The 22,547-nt window shown below is 43.6% G+C and overlaps 1 protein-coding gene across 24 annotated transcripts in view; it reads right to left on the bottom strand.

The window, feature by feature from the left end:
* ctbp1 (C-terminal binding protein 1) overlaps nt 1-22,547 on the bottom strand; it is a 424,680-nt gene that overhangs the window by 57,401 nt on the left and 344,732 nt on the right. For 13 of the 24 annotated variants that reach the window (XM_069923684.1, XM_069923686.1, XM_069923693.1 and 10 more), the window contains one exon: nt 9,192-9,273. The exons of 7 other annotated variants lie outside the window; for them this stretch is intronic. In XM_069923684.1, the coding sequence (XP_069779785.1) occupies nt 9,192-9,273 (82 nt within the window). Of the gene's footprint in view, nt 1-9,191; nt 9,274-16,939; nt 17,066-17,133; nt 17,235-18,119; nt 18,316-22,547 lie in introns of those variants that run through there. 4 more of the 24 variants (XM_069923704.1, XM_069923702.1, XM_069923705.1 and 1 more) reach the window with 4 other exon arrangements.

Below are 22,547 nucleotides of genomic sequence, written 5' to 3' on the forward strand. Positions count from 1 at the left end.
AAACAAAAGACTACCCGTAAAACATGCAAATTAAAGTAAAATTCAAAATTTAATTAAAATAAATGTTCAGATCTGCAATTCATTTTACATGCATTAAATTCTGCTTATAGAAGTCTCAAAAATGACAAAAAAAAGCAAACATTTCAAGGTGCAGTGCCTGACTAATGTAAGTTACTTATGAAATGGAGGACACAATGCAGCTCATTGGTCCAATATCAGCTCCCAACAGAGCAATCAAATTTGCTTCATTCCCCTGATTTCACTGCAACTCATCTTTTTCACGTGTCCTTCAACTACTCCTCGACTCCTTTTACCACTAAACTACATGCCACGTCCCAGCTTGCTTGGCCAAGGCACACGAACCATGGGTGTAAAGGGTGGGGCCAGTACTGCGCGCACTGCACTCCACCTAAAAGCTCCTTTGCGCAGGCCCGAGGACAGGTCCACGTCCTCCACCTCCACGTCCTCCCCCTCAAAAGATGCTCACAAACTCAAGCTAGCATGCTGGAACATCAGAACCATGCTAGACAAGGCTGACAGCCACCGACCTGAAACGTCGGTCTGCCCTCATTGCACATGAACTCCTCAGACTTGACATCGACATAGCCGCTCTCAGTGAAGTCCGCCTGGCAGATGTAGGCAGCCTCCAAGAACGCGGCGCGGGCTACACACTCTACTGGTCTGGCAAGCCTTCGGATGAACGACGCCTATCTGGTGTAGGCTTCATGGTCAAGAACTTCATTGCCTCCAAACTCGAAAACCTTCCGACAGGCCACTCAGACCGAATCATGTCCATGCGACTCCCCCTTCAAAACAAGCGTCGCATCACCCTCATCAGTGTCTATGCTCCAACCCTCCAGGCGGAACCAGCAGAAAAGGACAAGTTCTACACTGACCTGCGCAACCTCATCCAACGCACCCCTACAGCCGACAAGGTTGTCATCCTTGGCGACTTCAACGCTCGCGTCGGCAAAGACTCAGAAACCTGGCCAGGAATCCTGGGCAAGCATGGCGTCGGCAAGTGCAACGACAATGGGCGCCTCCTGTTGGAGCTCTGCACAGAACAGCGGCTTGTCATTACAAACACCCTTTTTCAGCAGATGGACAGCCTTAAGACTACCTGGATGCATCCCCGATCCAAACACTGGCACCTCCTGGACTACATCCTGGTGCGAGAAAGTGACAAACGAGATGTGCTCCACACCAGGGTCATGTCCAGCGCGGAATGCCACACTGACCACCGGCTGGTTCGCTGCAAGCTCAACCTTCACTTCAAGCCAAAGCCCAGGAACAGTAAAGCCCCCAGAAAGAGGTTCAATGTTGGAAACCTGCAGTCAGACGAAGCGAGAGGAAACTTCCAGGCAAACCTCAAAGCAAAGCTCGACGATGCAACCCGCCTCACGGACCCGTCCCCTGAAACCCTCTGGGATCAGTTGAAGACTACCATACTACAATCCACTGAAGAGGTACTGGGCTTCTCCTCCAGGAAAAACAAGGACTGGTTCGACGAAAACAGCCAGGAAATCCAGGAGCTGCTGGCAAAGAAGCGAGCTGCCCACCTGGCTCACCTTACAAAGCCGTCCTGTCCAGAGAAGAAACAAGCCTTCCGTCGCGCATGCAGCCATCTTCAGCGCAAATTCCGGGAGATCCAAAATGAGTGGTGGACTAGCCTCGCCAAACGAACCCAGCTCAGCGCGGACATTGGCGACTTCAGGGGTTTCTACGAGGCTCTAAAGGCTGTGTACGGCCCCTCACCCCAAGTCCAAAGCCCGCTGCGCATCTCAGACGGCAAAGTCCTCCTCAGCGACAAGATCTCCATCCTCAACCGATGGTCAGAACACTTCCAATCTCTTTTCAGTGCCAACCGCTCAGTCCAAGATTCCGCCCTGCTCCAGCTCCCTCAACAGCCCCTAAGGCTAGAGCTGGATGAGGTCCTCACCCAGGATGAGACATATAAGGCAATCGAACAACTGAAAAGTGGCAAAGCAACAGGTATGGATGGAATCCCCCCCCCAGAGGTCTGGAAGGCTGGCGGCAAAACTCTGCATGCCAAACTGCATGAGTTTTTCAAGCTTTGTTGGGACCAAGGAAAACTGTCTCAGGACCTTCGTGATGCCACCATCATCACCCTGTACAAAAACAAAGGCGAGAAATCAGACTGCTCAAACTACAGGGGAATCACGTTGCTCTCCATTGCAGGCAAAATCTTCGCTAGGATTCTCCTAAATAGAATAATACCTAGTGTCGCCGAGAATTTTCTCCCAGAATCACAGTGCAGCTTTCGCGCAAACAGAGGAACCACTGACATGGTCTTTGCCCTCAGACAGCTCCAAGAAAAGTGCAGAGAACAAAACAAAGGACTCTACATCACCTTTGTTGACCTCACCAAAGCCTTCGACACCGTGAGCAGGAAAGGGCTTTGGCAAATACTAGAGTGCATCGGATGTCCCCCAAAGTTCCTCAACATGATTATCCAACTGCACGAAAACCAACAAGGTCGGGTCAGATACAGCAATGAGCTCTCTGAACGCTTCTCCATTAACAATGGCATGAAGCAAGGCTGTGTTCTCGCACCAACCCTCTTTTCAATCTTCTTCAGCATGATGCTGAACCAAGCCATGAAAGACCTCAACAATGAAGACGCTGTTTACATCCGGTACCGAACGGATGGCAGTCTCTTCAATCTGAGGCGCCTGCAAGCCCACACCAAGACACAAGAGAAACTTGTCCATGAACTACTCTTTGCAGACGATGCCGCTTTAGTTGCCCATTCAGAGCCAGCTCTTCAGCGCTTGACGTCCTGCTTTGCGGAAACTGCCAAAATGTTTGGCCTGGAAGTCAGCCTGAAGAAAACTGAGGTCCTCCATCAGCCAGCTCCCCACCATGACTACCAGCCTCCCCACATCTCCATCGGGCACACAAAACTCAAAACGGTCAACCAGTTTACCTATCTCGGCTGCACCATTTCATCAGATGCAAGGATCGACAATGAGATAGACAACAGACTCGCCAAGGCAAATAGCGCCTTTGGAAGACTACACAAAAGAGTCTGGAAAAACAACCAACTGAAAAACCTCACAAAGATAAGCGTATACAGAGCCGTTGTCATACCCACACTCTTGTTCGGCTCCGAAACATGGGTCCTCTACCGGCATCACCTACGGCTCCTAGAATGCTTCCACCAGCGTTGTCTCCGCTCCATCCTCAACATCCATTGGAGCGCTTTCATCCCTAACGTCGAAGTACTCGAGATGGCAGAGGTCGACAGCATCGAGTCCACGCTGCTGAAGATCCAGCTGCGCTGGGTGGGTCACGTCTCCAGAATGGAGGACCATCGCCTTCCCAAGATCGTGTTATATGGCGAGCTCTCCACTGGCCACCGTGACAGAGGTGCACCAAAGAAAAGGTACAAGGACTGCCTAAAGAAATCTCTTGGTGCCTGCCACATTGACCACCGCCAGTGGGCTGATATCGCCTCAAACCGTGCATCTTGGCGCCTCACAGTTCGGCGGGCAGCAACCTCTTTTGAAGAAGACCGCAGAGCCAACCTCACTGACAAAAGGCAAAGGAGGAAAAACCCAACACCCAACCCCAACCAACCAATTTTCCCCTGCAACCGCTGCAACCGTGTCTGCCTGTCCCGCATCGGACTTGTCAGCCACAAACGAGCCTGCAGCTGACGTGGACTTTTACCCCCTCCATAAATCTTCGTCCGCGAAGTCAAGCCAAAGAGAAGAGATATGCCAGTTAACATACCAAAATGTGTACAAAACATAGAAAAGCAACGCACCCATGCAGAAATTCACATGGTCACTGGAGATCATTTAACCTCTTCCTCCCCTGTCCCACCCTCCTATAGAGAACAGGTCAGATATCAAATAAAAATGAGAAAAAAAGGAAAGAAGCAGAGAGTCTAGTGGCCTTATGCCAAGATAAGTCTCTCTTAATGGCACTGAAGTGGAGACAGTAGATAAGCTTAATCTCCAGTGACCTGACCTAACCAGGTTGACGCAAGAGGAAAGACTGTGCACCAATGCCTTGACTTCATCAGGAGGCTGAGAATATTCGACAACTTCTACAGGGACACCAACGAAAGCATCCTGTATGGATGCTTCAGAGTGGTTAGGCAACTGCTCCTCCAAGACAGGAAGATGCTGCAGAAGGTTGTGAATGCATCTGGGAACATATTGCTGCTGCCGTCCCTCCCCAGTCTCTGCTTCCTCTGCCCATCAGGGAGAAGGTTCGAAATCGCACCCCAACAGGTTCAAAGACAGATTCTTCCCCGCAGCCATCAGCAACTTCACAATAGCGATCTCATGCCGCTCTTGCTCTGTACTAATTGATCGTTCCACTGTAACACGACCTATTCTAATTTGTGTTTTCCCTTTTACTTTCCACTGCTGAATTTATATTTGATTAAATTTGCTGGACTAATTGCGAAATGAACCCTTTTCACTGTTCTCAGGTGTACGTGGGGGAGAAAAACTTGCATTCAGGTCCAACTAATAACTGCACCATCACCCATCATGGCGTTAATTAATGTTGGCCAAAACTAATCAAACTTTATGACACAATCTTTGTATCATCTTCCACCATGTGAACAAACCAGACGGAAGCCAGCAGTTATGTCTTTTCAGCATTCTCAAGTATCTTGGACAATACAAATATGAAGATGCTATTTAATAATCGCATCTGGACCTCTGTAAGAGGAAATTACTGTATCTAACTAGAATTGTACAACTCTTGATTATCTGAAATCATATTCTCCAAAATCTTAATTTATCTGAAATTTTAAAAACTTTTTGGATAAATAAAGATATCCGAAACAAATCAGAAATCCTCATTTATCCAAAACTTTTTGAGTGCCGAACTTACCTTGTAGGTTGAAAAAAAATCTCAATACGAAATTAGAATGACAACTGTCCTCATTTCAGGTAACAACCTCTTTCCATTTCTTCTTCACCTTCCCCTATTGAGTTTCTCTCCTCCTCAATCTGTGCATCGCTGTCTCCCAGCCGCAAGCAGTCGGAAGAATTTCTCGACCAAGTGTCATCAAGGAGAGCGGCCTCCCAGACAAGAGCGGGACCTCGGGCTCAATGGTGTTCCCTCCCTGGCAAACTAGAACTTCTGACGCTGACTCTGAACCCTCCCCGGGGGCCGACTGCCACACACCGGACTCCCGGGTGTGCAGGAGGCCTAAGAGAGGACTCCGGCGTGAGGTCAGGAGCTCCGGTGACTGGGGACACCCGTCAGTGGCCTGGGAAGCCTCTCCAAGGATCAGTGGCAGTGGTGGGGACGTTTCAGGGAACGGCGGTGATGGTTGGTAGGTCTCAGTGATTGGCGGCGTGGCGGCCAGCATTTTTTTCTGGTCTGAGAATTAAACATTTTAATGCTTAAAAGCCTTCACTTGTATCAATGTTTAAACATCAACAAACAAGTTATTCGCTGTTGCTACTGGGTTGTTTTTAAAAAGTGACCAGTTATCTAAAAAAAAAGTTTATCTGACATAGGCCCGGTCCTGACCATTTTAGATAACCGGAGTTGTACTGTACAGAATTCCAGCATAACCCATTGCTCTTTTATTTTATGCCTCAGCTAACAAAGGATCCCAAATGCCTTTAGAGTGCTTATCCACAGATTTTTAAGGAGAATCATAGATAAATAGTTAAAAGCCATTAATTCCTTCATCAGTATCTCTTCCTTCATCAGTATCTCCTCCCTTTCCTGTTGCGCCTCTTCAAATGCATTACCTCACCACCTCTCTAGACTAAATTCCATTGTAATTTTGACCCAAATGACCATCTCAACTATTTTATCCTGCAGACCACAGCTTTCATCCTCAATCAGCCCACACAACCACTTCTTTTATCATCTACAAGGCTGTCCATCATGCCCACAAAGTCAATGTTTAAGTCCTTCTAGTTATATAGTACTTCTTTCTTCTTTGGCTTGGCTTCGCGGACGAAGATTTATGGAGGGGGTAAAAAGTCCACGTCAGCTGCAGGCTCGTTTGTGGCTGACAAGTCCGATGCGGGACAGGCAGACACGATTGCAGCGGTTGCAAGGGAAAATTGGTTGGTTGGGGTTGGGTGTTGGGTTTTTCCTCCTTTGCCTTTTGTCAGTGAGGTGGGCTCTGCGGTCTTCTTCAAAGGAGGTTGCTGCCCGCCAAACTGTGAGGCGCCAAGATGCACGGTTTGAGGCGTTATCAGCCCACTGGCGGTGGTCAATGTGGCAGGCACCAAGAGATTTCTTTAGGCAGTCCTTGTACCTTTTCTTTGGTGCACCTCTGTCACGGTGGCCAGTGGAGAGCTCGCCATATAACACGATCTTGGGAAGGCGATTGTCCTCCATTCTGGAGACGTGACCCATCCAGCGCAGCTGGATCTTCAGCAGCGTGGACTCGATGCTGTCGACCTCTGCCATCTCGAGTACTTCGACGTTAGGGGTGTAAGCGCTCCAATGGATGTTGAGGATGGAGCGGAGACAACGCTGGTGGAAGCGTTCTAGGAGCCGTAGGTAATGCCGGTAGAGGATCCATGATTCGGAGCCGAACAGGAGTGTGGGTATGACAACGGCTCTGTATACGCTTATCTTTGTGAGGTTTTTCAGTTGGTTGTTTTTCCGGACTCTTTTGTGTAGTCTTCCAAAGGCGCTATTTGCCTTGGCGAGTCTGTTGTCTATCTCATTGTCGATCCTTGCATCTGATGAAATGGTGCAGCCGAGATAGGTAAACTGGTTGACCGTTTTGAGTTTTGTGTGCCAGAAGTCTGGAAGGCTGGCGGCAAAACTCTGCATGCCAAACTGCATGAGTTTTTCAAGCTTTGTTGGGACCAAGGTAAACTGCCTCAGGATCTTCGTGATGCCACCATCATCACCCTGTACAAAAACAAAGGCGAGAAATCAGACTGCTCAAACTACAGGGGAATCACGTTGCTCTCCATTGCAGGCAAAATCTTCGCTAGGATTCTACTAAATAGAATAATACCTAGTGTCGCCGAGAATATTCTCCCAGAATCACAGTGCGGCTTTCGCGCAAACAGAGGAACCACTGACATGGTCTTTGCCCTCAGACAGCTCCAAGAAAAGTGCAGAGAACAAAACAAAGGACTCTACATCACCTTTGTTGACCTCACCAAAGCCTTCGACACCGTGAGCAGGAAAGGGCTTTGGCAAATACTAGAGCGCATCGGATGTCCCCCAAAGTTCCTCAACATGATTATCCAACTGCACGAAAACCAACAAGGTCGGTTCAGATACAGCAATGAGCTCTCTGAACCCTTCTCCATTAACAATGGCGTGAAGCAAGGCTGTGTTCTCGCACCAACCCTATTTTCAATCTTCTTCAGCATGATGCTGAACCAAGCCATGAAAGACCCCAACAATGAAGACGCTGTTTACATCCGGTACCGCACGGATGGCAGTCTCTTCAATCTGAGGCGCCTGCAAGCTCACACCAAGACACAAGAGAAACTTGTCCGTGAACTACTCTTTGCAGATGATGCCGCTTTAGTTGCCCATTCAGAGCCAGCTCTTCAGCGCTTGACGTCCTGCTTTGCGGAAACTGCCAAAATGTTTGGCCTGGAAGTCAGCCTGAAGAAAACTGAGGTCCTCCATCAGCCAGCTCCCCACCATGACTACCAGCCCCCCCACATCTCCATCGGGCACACAAAACTCAAAACGGTCAACCAGTTTACCTATCTCGGCTGCACCATTTCATCATATAGTACTATAGCAAGAACAAAGCCCCTGAATTCTTATGAGAAACAGAACTCAGTTACAAAGACACCTGCACTAGTTTAAATGAGAAAAGTAAAAATGTGATTTTTTCAAAATGATTGAAGTTGCATCATGAAGCTAAAAAAAACTATCAATTCACATCAGCAGCTGTCAAGGAAGTATTTAATAATTAATATGCCTCAAATTTATGTAAACAAAACTGAGAAGGATCAACTAACACAAGACCATCAAGAATAAGTGTTGCATTTTCTCCTCAAGCTTGGAAATGTTGGATAAATTTGGATGAAGACTTGCATTCCACAGTCATGCATTCCAGCTTTCTCATAAAACAATCGTGAATTTTCAATTAAGGTCACAGAGTTCTACAGCAGGGAAGCAGGCCCTTTGGCTAACTTGTCTATGCCAACCAAGTTATAAAACAATTATTTACAATCGAGTTGGAAAGACAGTTTGTAAAATGGTTAATAAAAGGCACCCAATGAAAACACTTAGAAAATGATAAATAATGTGTCGAGAATGTATTTTGCTTGTCAATTTCTGTTTGGGGAAACAGATGCTTTCATCAACAAATGCTATCAACTTATCATTTCAAATGTAATTTCCAACTTTAGTGTCTCAACACCGCAAACTTTCTGGAGCTGAAGTGACGATAAAGGAACTGAGCCATTATGTCCCAAAGGATGTACGCAAAAATAGCACTTCTCTTGCAGATTTTCATTTGCAACTCTTAGAAAGACTTTCAGCCTCTCATTAATGTTTGGAAGCAGCTAAGGTACACAAATTAGGAATCCATATGGGCTTTATTACCTCGTCATTGTTGCCATGTTTTAGGATTCCAGTGTTCTGTATCATTTGATCACAAGCTCACCATTTCACTTGGTTTCCAACACTGCTCATTTCCCAAGCCTAGAAACCTTTGCTACCATGAAGACACCGTTAGAAATACAAGTGGGTGCATCCACCTTCTCCCAGACTGACTCCAAGAACACATGAAACTCACAAGATTCAAGAAGGGCACATATTCCTTTTCAGGATTCAGCAGTGGATTCCTTTGTCCACCTCATCTATTCATAAAAAATGAAATTGCTCATTGTTGTCAATACACTGTCATCAGAGAGTTTTTAAACAAGAAAAAGTATACTTATTCTTATGAGGATACATTTTACCAGTTTGATTTCCTGTACTGACATAGGAATTCAAGTTAAAAATAAACAGATTGGTGATAAGATGAAGAGGGAAAAAAAGTGAATGAATTATTTTCTAACACAGTTTCAGATGTGGCTCTGCACAAACAGTTCTATAACTGTATTAACTGTACGTGCTAAAAATCAATATTTAGTGAACTAGAAAGAATTTCATGAGGAAACAATTAATGATGCAACAATTTTTTTTTTGCCAGTGCTGGCTTTGCACAACAGGGTAGAAAGTTCATAAAAGCAATGAAAAGGACCCACTGTGCATAATGTTGTCATTTTTGTGATAAAATATCTTCATTGCTTCATCTGTTGGAACCCAGCGATAGCCATAATGTTTTTTCTAAACATAATTAATAACAATGTATTATTAATAATGTGTAATACAAGTGTGCACCACTGGTCATATTGTATACACAGCTGTATAAGGAAGTGTTAACGCAGAAATGGCATACCAACCTGAGATGACCCTCAACATGGATATCCCTCCCCTTTGAAAATTCCTGAAGTTGGCAGTTGTGCAAAAATAATAGGCCAGATTCTGCAGTTCAATTAAAGCTACAAAATCAAAACTCATGCCCATTTCTTACATTTTTACATACAAAACCTGAAAGATAGGTAGCATGAATTGCTTTTTAATAATTCCTTCCAGTTTAATTATACAGTCGTCCCCCCTTATCTGCAGGATATGTTCTAAAACCCCACCGCGGATGCATGCAACCGCAGATAGCACCAAATCCTATATATTCTATTTTTTTTTACTATACATACATACCTATGATAAAGTTTAATTTATAAATTAAACACAGTAAGAGATGAACAACAATAAAATAGAACAATTATAACACTATTTTTAAAAAAGAGGGTTACTTGAACACAAGCTCTGCGATTCCATGACAGTACTATATTTTCGAACCGTGCATAACTGAAACGGCAGAAAGCGAAGCCGCGGATAAGAGGGAACCACCGTACTGCTTTTTAAGACAAATGACAACTGAACACATTAGCCATGGAGGCACAGGTAAATCCAGCACAAAAAAGGCACATTGCCCCATTATTTCCATGCTGACCACAAGTCTTGAACTGCACCAATCCCATTTACTAGGACCTTCTCATTCAACTTCAATGCCATGGTGATTCAAGTGCTCATCTAGATCCTTTTTAAATGTTGTGAGAAAACTGAAGGCATTACCCAAGGATCAGCGGTTAAGGGACGCAAAACTGACCTACTTTTGCTTTTACCCAACAAAGCCTTTCTTCAGGCAGAAAGAAAACCCTATGTTTAATTTTCTTTTTAGGTTTACAATGCATCATGGATCTATATATTTGTTAAGCATGGAAATGGGCCCTTTGGCCCAACATGTTCATGCCAGGCAAGTTGTCTATCCAAGGTAGTCAGATTTGCCTGCATTTAGCCAACATCCCTCTAAATCTTTCCTAAACATGTACCTGACAGATTTTTTTTTAAATTTCATAATTATACCCACATCCACAACTTCCTTAAACAGGTTGTTCCAGAAACCCACCCTTTTCTGTGGAAAAAGATGACCCTCGAGTCCTTTTTCAATCCTTTCCCTCTCACCTTAAATCTATGCACTCTAGATTTAAACTCTCCTATTCTGGGAAAAAAAAACTGTGTGGCATTCGCCTTATCTGAGCCCTTGTTTCACCTTTGTATGGTCATCCTTGAGCCTCCTATGCTCCAGGGAAACAAGTCTTGGCCTTACCAGTCCTGACAACATCCTTATGAATTTCTTTTGCACGCTTTCCAGCTTAAGCCGGCGACCAGACTGCGCGCAATACTCCAAGTATGGTCCTTGTGAATTTTTTCTACATACTTCCTCAATTTAAGGAAATCTCTCCTCCACGTGGGGAACTGTGTCATGACTTCTCAACTCCTGACGGATGAAGACCAACAAGCCAAACTCTCAAGTCACCAATTTCAGGGAACTACCCATACCTGTGCCTCTTGGTCTCTCTATTCGTCTTGGTCTCTCTATTCGTCTTGGTCTCTCTATTCCTCTTGGTCTCTCTATTCCTCTTGGTCTCTCTATTCTACAACACTGCTCCAGGTTGCAACAGTTCACTGCCCTGCTTTAACCGACCAAAATGGTCACTTATCAATAGCACTACATCCAAATAGAAGTTGGAACATTTTTATTGACATTCCTTAAGTGTCAAAATAGAAATTTAGAAGGAAAAGGTTATTTATGCTTTTAAAAGATAACAAACTTGAGCTCAAGGACCATCATCATTCTCTTAATTATACCTTCAAGTAAAAAAGTCACAACAGATAATGGTTATACCAGCAGCCTTCAATCATCTAAAATGTCAATTGTCGGTCATTTAGATTTACGCTTGCATTAAGATGGCTTTCTGCTGACACAATCTTGCTGAAGGCATGAACATTTGCAAAGATGCCTGCATGCTGGGACATGATACTGCAATTGTCTTCTCTTAGCTGGAGTGCTCCATTAATGGAGGTAGCATCAAAGGAAACTGCAACTTAGATCATTACTTGCTGACACACTATTTCAAATACAAGCCATTGTTTAGTTTCCTCTAAATCATGAAATAAATCTTTCCAAAATCTTATAACCTCACAATAAACACAAATTAGGCTTAGCAAATTATTTTCTTGACCCTAATTAACACCCTTACAATGTTATGTATATTTGACTTTTTCCGCCAAAAAGAATTGGCTCAAAAACATCCCCCCGCGTCTTGCATGCGAAGTTGAAATTAGGGTGAGTATCTCCAATAGTGACTATCGTCTCTGTGTGGCTCAGTATCGGAATCCCCTGCTGCCTGGCCCCAGTATCAGGGAGGGAGGGATCCCCCACTGTCCACTTGGCTCACCTAGCTTCAATAGGCTCGCGGAGGAGCTGCAGCTGTCCAGGAAGCTTGTGGAGCACTTTCCCTTGGGTGGCCCATGCTTTCCGGAACCACTGCCATCATTCACTTCCCCCGATGAGAAGGCTGACCACAACGGCCCCTGCCAGCAGCTGTTTCTTTCCCATTTTTAATCAGACTGCTGAATGATTGTCATACTCGGGAATAAAGTAAAACACACAGAAATGCTGGAGGAACTCAGCCGGTCTCGCACCATCCATTGGAGGTAAAGATATATTACTGACGTTTCGGGCCTGAGCCATTTTTCAAGTATGAAGCAAAGAACAGGAAAGAGTCAAAATAAAGACTGAAGAATGACAGGGAGAGGAGTCTTGACCTGCAAAAGATATTAATTGAATGATGAGAGGAGGAAAGGTGAGATTTTGGCTCTGTGAAATGAGACAGAGAGTCTGAGCTGAAGGAAAAGTGACATGAAGCAGTCTGGCAGTGTGTGAAACTATGGACAGACATAGCAGCAAGGGAATGGGATGGGAAATTGAACTGCAAGGCCACTTGGGAGATCCACACTATTGTGGTGGACAGAGGCAATGTGATCAACAAAGAGATTTCCCGGTCTGTGCCCAGTCACTCTGATGTTAAGGAGACCACAACAGGAGCACAGGATAAACTCCTGAATGAGCCTTGCCCTTGTAAACTATTACCCTTGCTCTGTTCGAGATGATCATCCTCTCTAATTTTGTGTTGGTTTTCTTTGCTGCATGGGATCACTACTAGTAGTTGGGTTGTAGGCAAAACACACTTCCTCGTTGTACATGTGACAATAAATGTGAACTTGCAAATTTTACCTTATTCTGATGAAATAATTAATGAAGTTATGAGCCAATATGGAGATGAACTACTTCTCACAACATGACTTCAAACAACTACTTGAACCTGTATGTGTTATTTCAATTCTGATCAAAGTTTGAAAAATTGAGTTGACACTAAGTTGTTTAAGCAATGAGCCACCAGTCCAGGTAGAAGCAAAATCCTTAAGAATTCACACTAAATTTATCTTTGAATTGTGAAATTAAAATAAACAATAAAATGAATCAATTAAACAAAGACCTATTCACTTTGCCCTCCTCACTCTATTACAACTGGGAAAAGTGTACAGGAGCCTTAAGACAAGCACAAGAAGTGGAGAGAAAGTTGGCTGACAAATAGGAAATGGAGGTAGTTTAACCACAAATGGTGTAGTTCAATCATCAGTTGGAGTTTTGTTTTTTTTTTAAAATCAAACTCTGCCAAGCTTTATCATGTTTAGTGGAGGATTAGTTAGAACCAAAGAGGGTTTCAAGGTTTTGGCTTGAAAATTAAGGCAAATGATTGGAAGAATGGTCACACACTCATCCTGAAAAGCCCAGGAAGTAAAATACCTGCACCTTTACTTGCCCCATCTCCAACAATATATATGTAAGGTTCCAAATTAGGCAAGAATCAACAGCAGGGAAACTGCGACTTGCGTGTCTGCACGACAATTTCCAATTTACACAAAGCACATTTACATTCTTAGATCATATTATAATTTTCCAGAGGGAATTATAATTCACCAGTTTCCAGTTGGAAGCTACTACTTTCAATTAAGTTTCCTACTTGCCATCACTGGACTGGCAGCTTTCACTCACTCCCCACTTACTCTTTTGGAGATAGTAAAATGGTGAACCCACGATTCATCAGATTATATTCCTATTGGATCCATGTCATGAATTATGATCATCTAGAAATGATGAAGAGTGATCACGTCATTTTCATTATAATAAATCTATTTTCCCTCTTCTCAACAATGGCTAGAGGAAGGAGTGAAAAAATTGATTTGCAGAAAACACGCCTGTGTGATCAGGCAGGAGGAGAAGTGAGTCAGGGGCATGCAAATTAACCCTCATTTCTATTTCACTAAATAGAATTTCCCTCTGCACACTGAGGCAAGGTTTTAGTGGTCTGATGCGCTCACTCATCAGTAAACAAAGACAATTAAGTTATAATGAACAAAAGAGATTGCCTCCATAATCGGTCTGCATGCAAACCAAATGGCAAGATGCATTTTCATCTGAGCCAAGAGCAGGTACGTTGAACTTCCAACCTTTTCCAGGTAAAATATCACAAGGCAGTTAAATAAATAAATAAATAAATAGAGATTCATGGATATGCCATGAAGATGAAAGTTTGATTTAAAATGGAGAATAACAGAAGGTCAAACTGTGCAGCTATCTCACACCTTCATGGAAAAATACACAATCCTGTCATTGTTTGACAGAATTTTTTTAATGTATGCTTCTTCAATGTGCACTCACATGATCAATCTTGGTTCATGAAAAAAAATTGCAAATGGATCAGTATCGTTCAGTAGCTTCAAACTACGAAAGATTCACACAGCGTTCATCCATCTTACTAATGGTTTCAGTGCAGCACCACCAAAATATGACAAAAGTACAATTAACCCACAATAACTCAATTTATAAAACGAGAGATTTCATGTATTAAAATTTCAATACTGAACACAAATCTTTCATTTGTTACGCTCAGAGAAACAAAATGTTTGTCATTTTTATCCTCTTGCCCAGGTTATAAAAGGTGGAATAAAATCACAAACTGCATCTATTTTAGTTTGCTTCAATCACGATTCTTCTACATATTTTCAGTTTTCAGATCGTACAATATTCTTGTGGGACAGTAACAAAAAAAAACTTAAACTCTCACAGCAGAACTGCTATCTAGAACTGGACTGATATTGTTTAATTATCATTTTAGTAAACAAGAAATGAGGCAAGGAAATATTTTCTCTGGACAGTTTCAAAAAATTAATATGTAATTCAATATTAATATCTTTATTAGTAACAATTATTTGAATATTATCAATAATATTCCATCCCACAATTAATCAATATTCACTATTCTGATTTGATTAGACAAGGAAATAAGTAGGCATGCACAATACTTTCATATCTTGCATTATTAATGCAAAGTTTTGTATTTTTATATTCAGTTCGCAGATTATTCTTTAGTCATTTGAAAAAAAAGCTTTCCCAGTACTTTGGCCTTCTGGTCTCTGAAACAAAAGAAGCAAACCTAAATAGGTCTCTCCAATGTTTGTTCAAACTCATCTTTTTTCAAAGCCCCACAAAATTGTTTGATGCGAGTTCAAAGATGAGATTTTCTGAGGGAAAATTACTTGGGGTTGCTCTCTCATTTTCGGAACACAGAAGATTCATTCAACCTCTGCATTAGGAATTTACAGAATCCCACGCATTGAATTTCAGAACTGCTGACCACAGGGAAACAGGAATACAAAAAGCTGATGTTTTGCTGCTCGCCCCTCCGAGCCGGGGTGTTTTTTTTAAAAATGAGAGTTGCAGACTGGGAGTATCAGAAACAAGTGAAGTTCAGTGCAAAAACAAATTTTACGCAGGCTGTTCGGTTTATGATTTGAAGAATAGTTCTCGTCTTCCACTTAATTCAACAGCTGGAACAGGAAAAGCGTGCAACTAATTCAGAATGAAAACGACGAACAACACATTTGCCGAAAGTAGCAAATAAACATTTTCAGCACTGCACAACCCCCCGCCAAACAACAACCCCCCCCAAACAACCACCCCCAACAACCACCCCCCAAATAATCACCCCCAAACAATCACCCCCAAACAACCACCCCCCAAACAACCACCCCCCAAACAACCACCCCCAACAACCACCCCCCCAAACAACCACCCCCCAAACAATCACCCCCCAAACAACCACCCCCCAAACAACCACCCCCCAAACAACCACCCCCCAAACAACCACCCCCCAAATAATCACCCCCAAACAATCACCCCCAAACAACCACCCCCCAAACAACCACCCCCCAAACAACCACCCCCAACAACCACCCCCCCAAACAACCACCCCCCAAACAATCACCCCCAAACAACCACCCCACCAAACAACCACCCCACCAAACAACCACCCCCCAAACAACCACCCCCCAAACAACCACCCCCCAAACAACACCCCCCAAACAACCACCCCCCAAACAACCACCCCCAACAACCACCCCCCCAAACAACCACCCCCAACAACCACCCCCCCAAACAACCACCCCCCAAACAACCACCCCCCCAAACAACCACCCCACCAAACAACCACCCCACCAAACAACCACCCCCCAAACAACCACCCCCCAAACAACCACCCCCCAAACAACCACCCCCCAAACAACCACCCCCCAAACAACCACCCCCCAAACAACCACCCCCCAAACAACCACCCCCCAAACAACCACCCCCCAAACAACCACCCCCCAAATAATCACCCCCAAACAATCACCCCCAAACAACCACCCCCCAAACAACACCCCAAACAACCACCCCCCAAACAACCACCTCCCAAACAACAACACCCTAAACAACCACCCCCCCAATCACCCCCCCAAACAACCACCCCAAACAAGCACCCCCAAACAATCACCCCCCAAACAACACCACAAACAATAACCCCCCAAACAACCACCTCCCAAACAACCAACCCCCAAACAACCACCCCCCCAAAAAACCAACCCCAAACAACACCCCCCAAACAACCACCTCCCAAACAACACCCCAAACAACCACCCACCCCAAACAACCGCCCCCCAAACAACCACCCCCCAAACAACCACCCCCCAAACAACCACCCCCCCCAAACAACACCCCCCAAACAACACCCCCCAAACAACCACCCCCCCTAACAACACCCCCCAAACAACCACCCCCCAAACAACCACCCCCCCAAACAACCACCCCCCCAAACAACCACCCCCCAAACAACCACCCCCCCCAAACAACCACCCCCCAAACAACCACCCCCCAAACAACCACCCCCCCCAAACAACCACCCCCCAAACAACCACCCCCCAAACAACCACCCCCCAAACAACCACCCCCCAAACAACCACCCCCCAAACAACCACCCCCCAAACAACCACCCCCCAAACAACCACCCCCCAAACAACCACCCCCCAAACAACCACCCCCCAAACAACCACCCCCCAAACAACCACCCCCCAAACAACCACCCCCCAAACAACCACCCCTCAAAACAACAACCCCCCTCCCCCGAAAAGCGCTACAACTTGTTTCCGTGTCTCGCGCGTGCGGGACCTTTGCTTTTTTTGGAAAAAAAAAGTCCTCGCTTTCGAGCTCAGGCTGCAAGATGCAAACGGGCTCGGTTGGGGGTGGGAGGAAGGGTTGGAAAGAGCCGCCACGGCTCTGACATACACTACTATGTCTTAACTCTGCCGGCGCCCCCCCCCCCCCCCCCCCCCGCGCTTGAACCACTTCCAGCGAGCGCTTACCTAGAGGTAAGCCTTTGTTTTGGAGGTGAGAGCTCCCCATCTACACGGCCGTCACTTGCCCATTTTCTGAGACCACTTCACGTGAGATATGGAGAGAGGACCCCCCCCCCCCCCTTGACCCCCCCCCTCCCCAACACACACTGGGCATATGGCGTCCACTTCGATTTCCCCCCAGATCTCAAGCAGAGCCTGCTGTCAATGCTGAAGCTTATAGGCTGCCCGGGTCAGCTGACACGCTCGGTGCTTGCACACTCAGCGGAGCTCAAGTGTGGGAGAGCCTTTGGTCGGTGCCAAAGCAGTTTGCACCTTCTGGCATGGCCAGAAAATGTTGCAATTTGGGCAGGCACCGAATCGGTATTTTTGCTGACTGTCAGCCTTCCTCCCTGGAGTAAAAAGGCTGCTGTGTCATGCAGCAAACTGAACTTAAAGAGCAGCAGGGATGCATCAAGGAAGGAGGGCAGTCTATCTGGGGTGCTTCTTTCCTAAACTGGACGCAGCCAGATTAACCCTTCTCGGTTGATTTCAGGCAAGGCAAACAAAAACGGGGTTAAAAGAACAGGGGTCGAGGCAGGGATCAATCAGAACGTTCTCTCTGTGGCAAATAACCCCCAACCCACCCACCAAAACAATTGTGCTTATTGTCAAGTTCCACACTCAAATGAAGATGCTTCTGCCCAACTGCAGTCAAAAAAGAAATTGTTGAAATCCTGCTGTAAAACTAGGTGGTCAGCTGAGGATCAAAAAAGATTTTGCTCAAAAACGATGAGACTTTTAAAATCTGAAAACATTGTTCTGGACTACTCCCCCTGTTTTTAGGTTTGCAGTGATCTGATGAGGGATGCCATTAGACACTCATGATCTATTTTTATAATGAAGGCTTCAGCAAAAAAGATAAAATGATCCATCTGATCATCATTCACGTTACAAATGACCAAAGATTTTACTCAGTGCTGCACATCTAGGTGCTCATAGTATTTCACACTTACCAGGACTTCCTTGGAACTGGAAGATTTATTCACATCAAATCATGTTTTTCTACTGCTGGAAGAATGAGGGTCAGTGGGCAGACAAAATTAAGGTTTATATCCGATAAAGTATGATTTCGTTTCATTATAATATCACTTCTCGTCCTCCAAATTTTAGTGTTGCACTGGAGAGCTGCACAGGAAATGCTGCCAATCCTGCATCCGGTTGAAATGAGAGGATTCTATTTTTAAATAAAAACTTTATGCAATTGCCTTTCAATCAAACCACAGCTATACGAACGTTACTGTTTACCAAGCAGACCATGATTTGGTTAAAAATGTTATGATCATTCTTTTTACAAAAGGATGCCTCAAGCAATGGGTGCACGGTGATATAATTGAGATCATTTTGTTCCTGCTAAGGATCAGTGCAGAATCTCAAACTATGAACTTTTTTTTTAAATCCTCTTTCAAAGGAGCAAACTCATTGCCAGCAGCAAAACAGAAAACCTTGACATTGCGTAAATTAACAAAGAATTGAACGCCGTAGCCCAGAATACAAACTACTTAAATATTTTTTCATAGCTTATCACATCTGAAATCCCATTTGAGCATGCTAAGACATGACGATTTGAACACAAAATGGGTTGAAAGCCCAGAGACACCTGTTTCCATAATTGTACACAGTCATTTTTTTCTTTTAATTTTTAAATTTAGACATACAGCACAGTAACAGGTTCTTTTGGCCCATGATCCCATGCAGCCAAATTACACCCAGTTGACCTAAAACCCCTGATATGTTTTGAACAGTGGGAGGAATCCGGAGCACCCGAGAAAAACCCATACAGACACGGGGAGAACGTACAAACTCCTTATAGACAGCACGGGATTCAAACTCTGGTCCCAATTGCTGGCGCTGTTACAGCATTGCCTAACCACTATTCTTACTAAGTTGAAATCCTTTCAATTGTAATTTCCAAACTTATTGAAGTATGATTTATTGGCTTACAACTTGATTTCCACCACAAAACCCCTTCTGCTGTGCAATCATTCAACTTTGTCTAATGGTATATTCACACCCCTTTCTGATTCAGTGCTCTTCCTCGATAGAGTAAAATGGTGAAGAAAACATACAGATTAATATTACTTGCAGCAAATTAATATGTATTTGGCGAGGCAAGAATTGACTGGAGATAGTCAGCTTAACTGAGGGGAAGTCCTGTCTGGCTGACTTAATTGAATTTTGGTCAGGAAAGTTGATTTAGAAACATGGAACATGGAAACAGGATGATGGCCTATTCAATCCAAACCAACCAATCCTTTACAGTAATCTTACATGAATCCTCTTTTTTAATTCTCCATGCATTCTTACCATCTCCCCCCAATTCTCCATTCACTTACACACTCGGGACAATTTGGTGGTTAATTAACCCACTCATCTCCAGGTCATGGAATAAAATCAGAGCACCTGGAAAAACCCACATGGTTGAAGAGGGAATTCTACAAACTCTATACACACAGCATGCAAAGTGAGGTGGTCTGCTGCTGCTTAATGACAGTAGTGGTCATAACTGGTGAATGATTAAAAGGTGCTAGCGTTCTGACCACTGTTGTACATAAATCATAAAATCAACATACCAGTACACAAAGCAATTAAGAAGGCAAACATTCCATTGGTCCTTTTGGGAAAAGGGTTCAAGAGAGGAGCTGACTGGCTCTAATTGTGCAAAGACCTACCTGGATTGTAGTTTCATATAGATGTGAGAAGGAAAATGCACCGAAGGCTCACTAGATTGACTTTTGGGCCAATAATTTGAATTTAGACTTCATTGAGACCTACATAATTCCATCAGGGTTTGACATGTTGGGCACAGGGATGATGTTTCTCCTACTGCGATGTTTAGGCCCAGGGAGTTAAAATCTCAAAATAAGGAATGGAAAGGAAATTTCTACACTACTCAATTGGCTATGATGGTTCAGATAAGTTTATATATTTTTGGATATTAGGGGAAATTTTGTACATGGAATTAGTGAAAGATGGAGTAAAAGACAGTTACACTCTTACTGAAAATCAGATTATGTTGAAAAATACCCCTGATGCTGGCTGGCACTGTGAGGCAGATAAAGGGCACTTGGTACTTGCGCTTTGGTCTTGTCCCAGAATTCAAGAATTTTGGATTATGATATGCAAGTATATTGGTGAAGTTTCAGGTATTCAAATTTATTTTTGCCCCAGACTTTTGTCTTGGGAGACACACTTGGGTTATTTGGGGATAAATAATCTCAAAATTGGATTCAGATAAATATAATGGTAGGAAGACAAATTATACTTAGAGGTTGGAAAAATTTGAGGGGACCATTATTTCAGGATGTCAGAAAAGGCCAAGTGACACCATTTGAACGCATGTCTTACAAACAGTTTGATAAGTTGAAAATCTAGGCACAAAAATGGGGCAAATATATAGTTTCCCGGCGGCTGTGGGGGGATGGGGAGAATAGTAATGGATGTAGTGGTAAATCATATTAACAATTGGCAGCTTTTTTCTGTTATTAGTGGTCTAAACAGGCACATATGGTTATTATATTGATTTTTTTTGCTGCCATGTTTGTTTCTATTTTATGGGTAAGTTTAGGTTTCGTAATTTAGGATTTACATAGCTTTAACACTGACTCAAGGGTTTAGGTAAACTTTTTTTAAAATTAAGAACTCAATAAAATTTAAATCACAAAAAAAAGAGTTCGTACGAGGAACTAAATGGCCTGTTCTTTTTATTTCTTACATTCCTAAAAGACTAATAAAGCAAAGGGCAAAAATATCCAGAAGAGATGGAATATTCAGGTAACGCAAGACAAAATAAAAGAGTGAGAAACAAAAAAAAACAGACAACTCACAATAAATGGACTTCCAATTATTTTAGATATTGGGAAATTCCAGAAATATAGACATTGTTTCAATGTGCCATTGATCACCTGTGATGATACAACCACGTACCCACCAGCCTACTGCAGTGGGCGACCTCTCTACCTACAGGTAGACAACTTGGATGTGCTGTGGTACAGCATTACCATTGGTATGGCTCAGGTTAATGCGCAGAAAGCTAGATAAAGTCACAAGGGAAAGAGGAGGAGAGGTAATATAAAGATCTTATGGAGCAACTGTCTGTTGTGTTATAACTAATTGGCAATACTTCACAATTTGTGGAAACAGCTCACTGACATACTTAAGAAATAAACTTCCAATCATGAAAATCAACATGTATTTTTAAGGTGGCAATTGCAACGAGAAAAGCTATTCCAAGGAAAGCAACAGAAAATGTGAACTAGTGATGCAACAATCGGCAAATTCAAGAGATATAGCTTCAAACACTGCCCTTGTTCTCCCATTATTAGGCCAATTGTAATTAATTCATTCTGGACAAAGATTCACAGAAAAATAACTCTAAAAATTGTATAGTAGTGTTCAATTGAAAACCAAAACTTAGTTTTGAGCGCGCATTAGAGGGATAAGCCATATGAGAATTCAAATAAGGAAAAGGACATCAAACTATTTGCTGAAACTTTAAGCCACAAATGGTTACTTCAAAGCATTTATAATTTTGCTGCTCTCAGTATAGAAATAAAAAAAACCTCAGCACAATACAGGCCCTTCGACCCACAACGTTGTGCCGAACATGTCCCTAACTTAGAAATTACTCAGCTTATCCATAGTCCTCTATTTTCCTAAGCTCCATGTACCTATCCAAAAGTCTCTTAAAAGACCCTATCGCATCTGCCTTCACCACCGTTGCCAGCAGCCCATTCCAAGCACCTACCACTCTCTGTGCAAAAAAAAACTTAGCTCTGATATCTCCTCTGTACCTACTACCCAGCACCTTAAACCAGTGTCCTCTTGTGGCAACCATTTCAGCCCTGGGAAAAAGTCTCTGACTATCCACACGATCAATGCCTCTCATCATCTTATACACCTCTATCAAGTCGCCTCTCATCCTCCGTCACTCCAAGGAGTTCACTCAACCTCTTTTCATAAGGCATGCTCCCTAATCCAGGCAATATCCTTGTAAATCTCCTCTGTACTCATGCTCAATTCAAAGGTTGAGCAACAAGAAATTAGCACAGTACTCCAAGTGGGGTCTGACCAGAGTCCTATATGGCTGCAACATTACCTCTCGGCTCCTAAATTCAGTTCCACGATCAATGAAGAAAACTATTAGTGTACATTTCTGCTTTGAAATAAAAGGGTATGCAGGAATGGAACCCAAATTTAATTTTTATATTATGCATTTCATCAATAAACAATTAGAATCCTTTTGCAAAACTACAATTTATGAGTACAATACCAGCAAGGCAGCCTCTGAACTATCCTAGTACTGTCTCTGACCACAAAAGATTAAAGTTCAGGAGTTTCTTCATACACTGAGCTACTCAATTAACATAGAAATTGTTTTCATT

Source organism: Narcine bancroftii, chromosome 3 (genome assembly GCF_036971445.1).
Source record: "Narcine bancroftii isolate sNarBan1 chromosome 3, sNarBan1.hap1, whole genome shotgun sequence".
NCBI classification, from domain to species: domain Eukaryota; kingdom Metazoa; phylum Chordata; class Chondrichthyes; order Torpediniformes; family Narcinidae; genus Narcine; species Narcine bancroftii.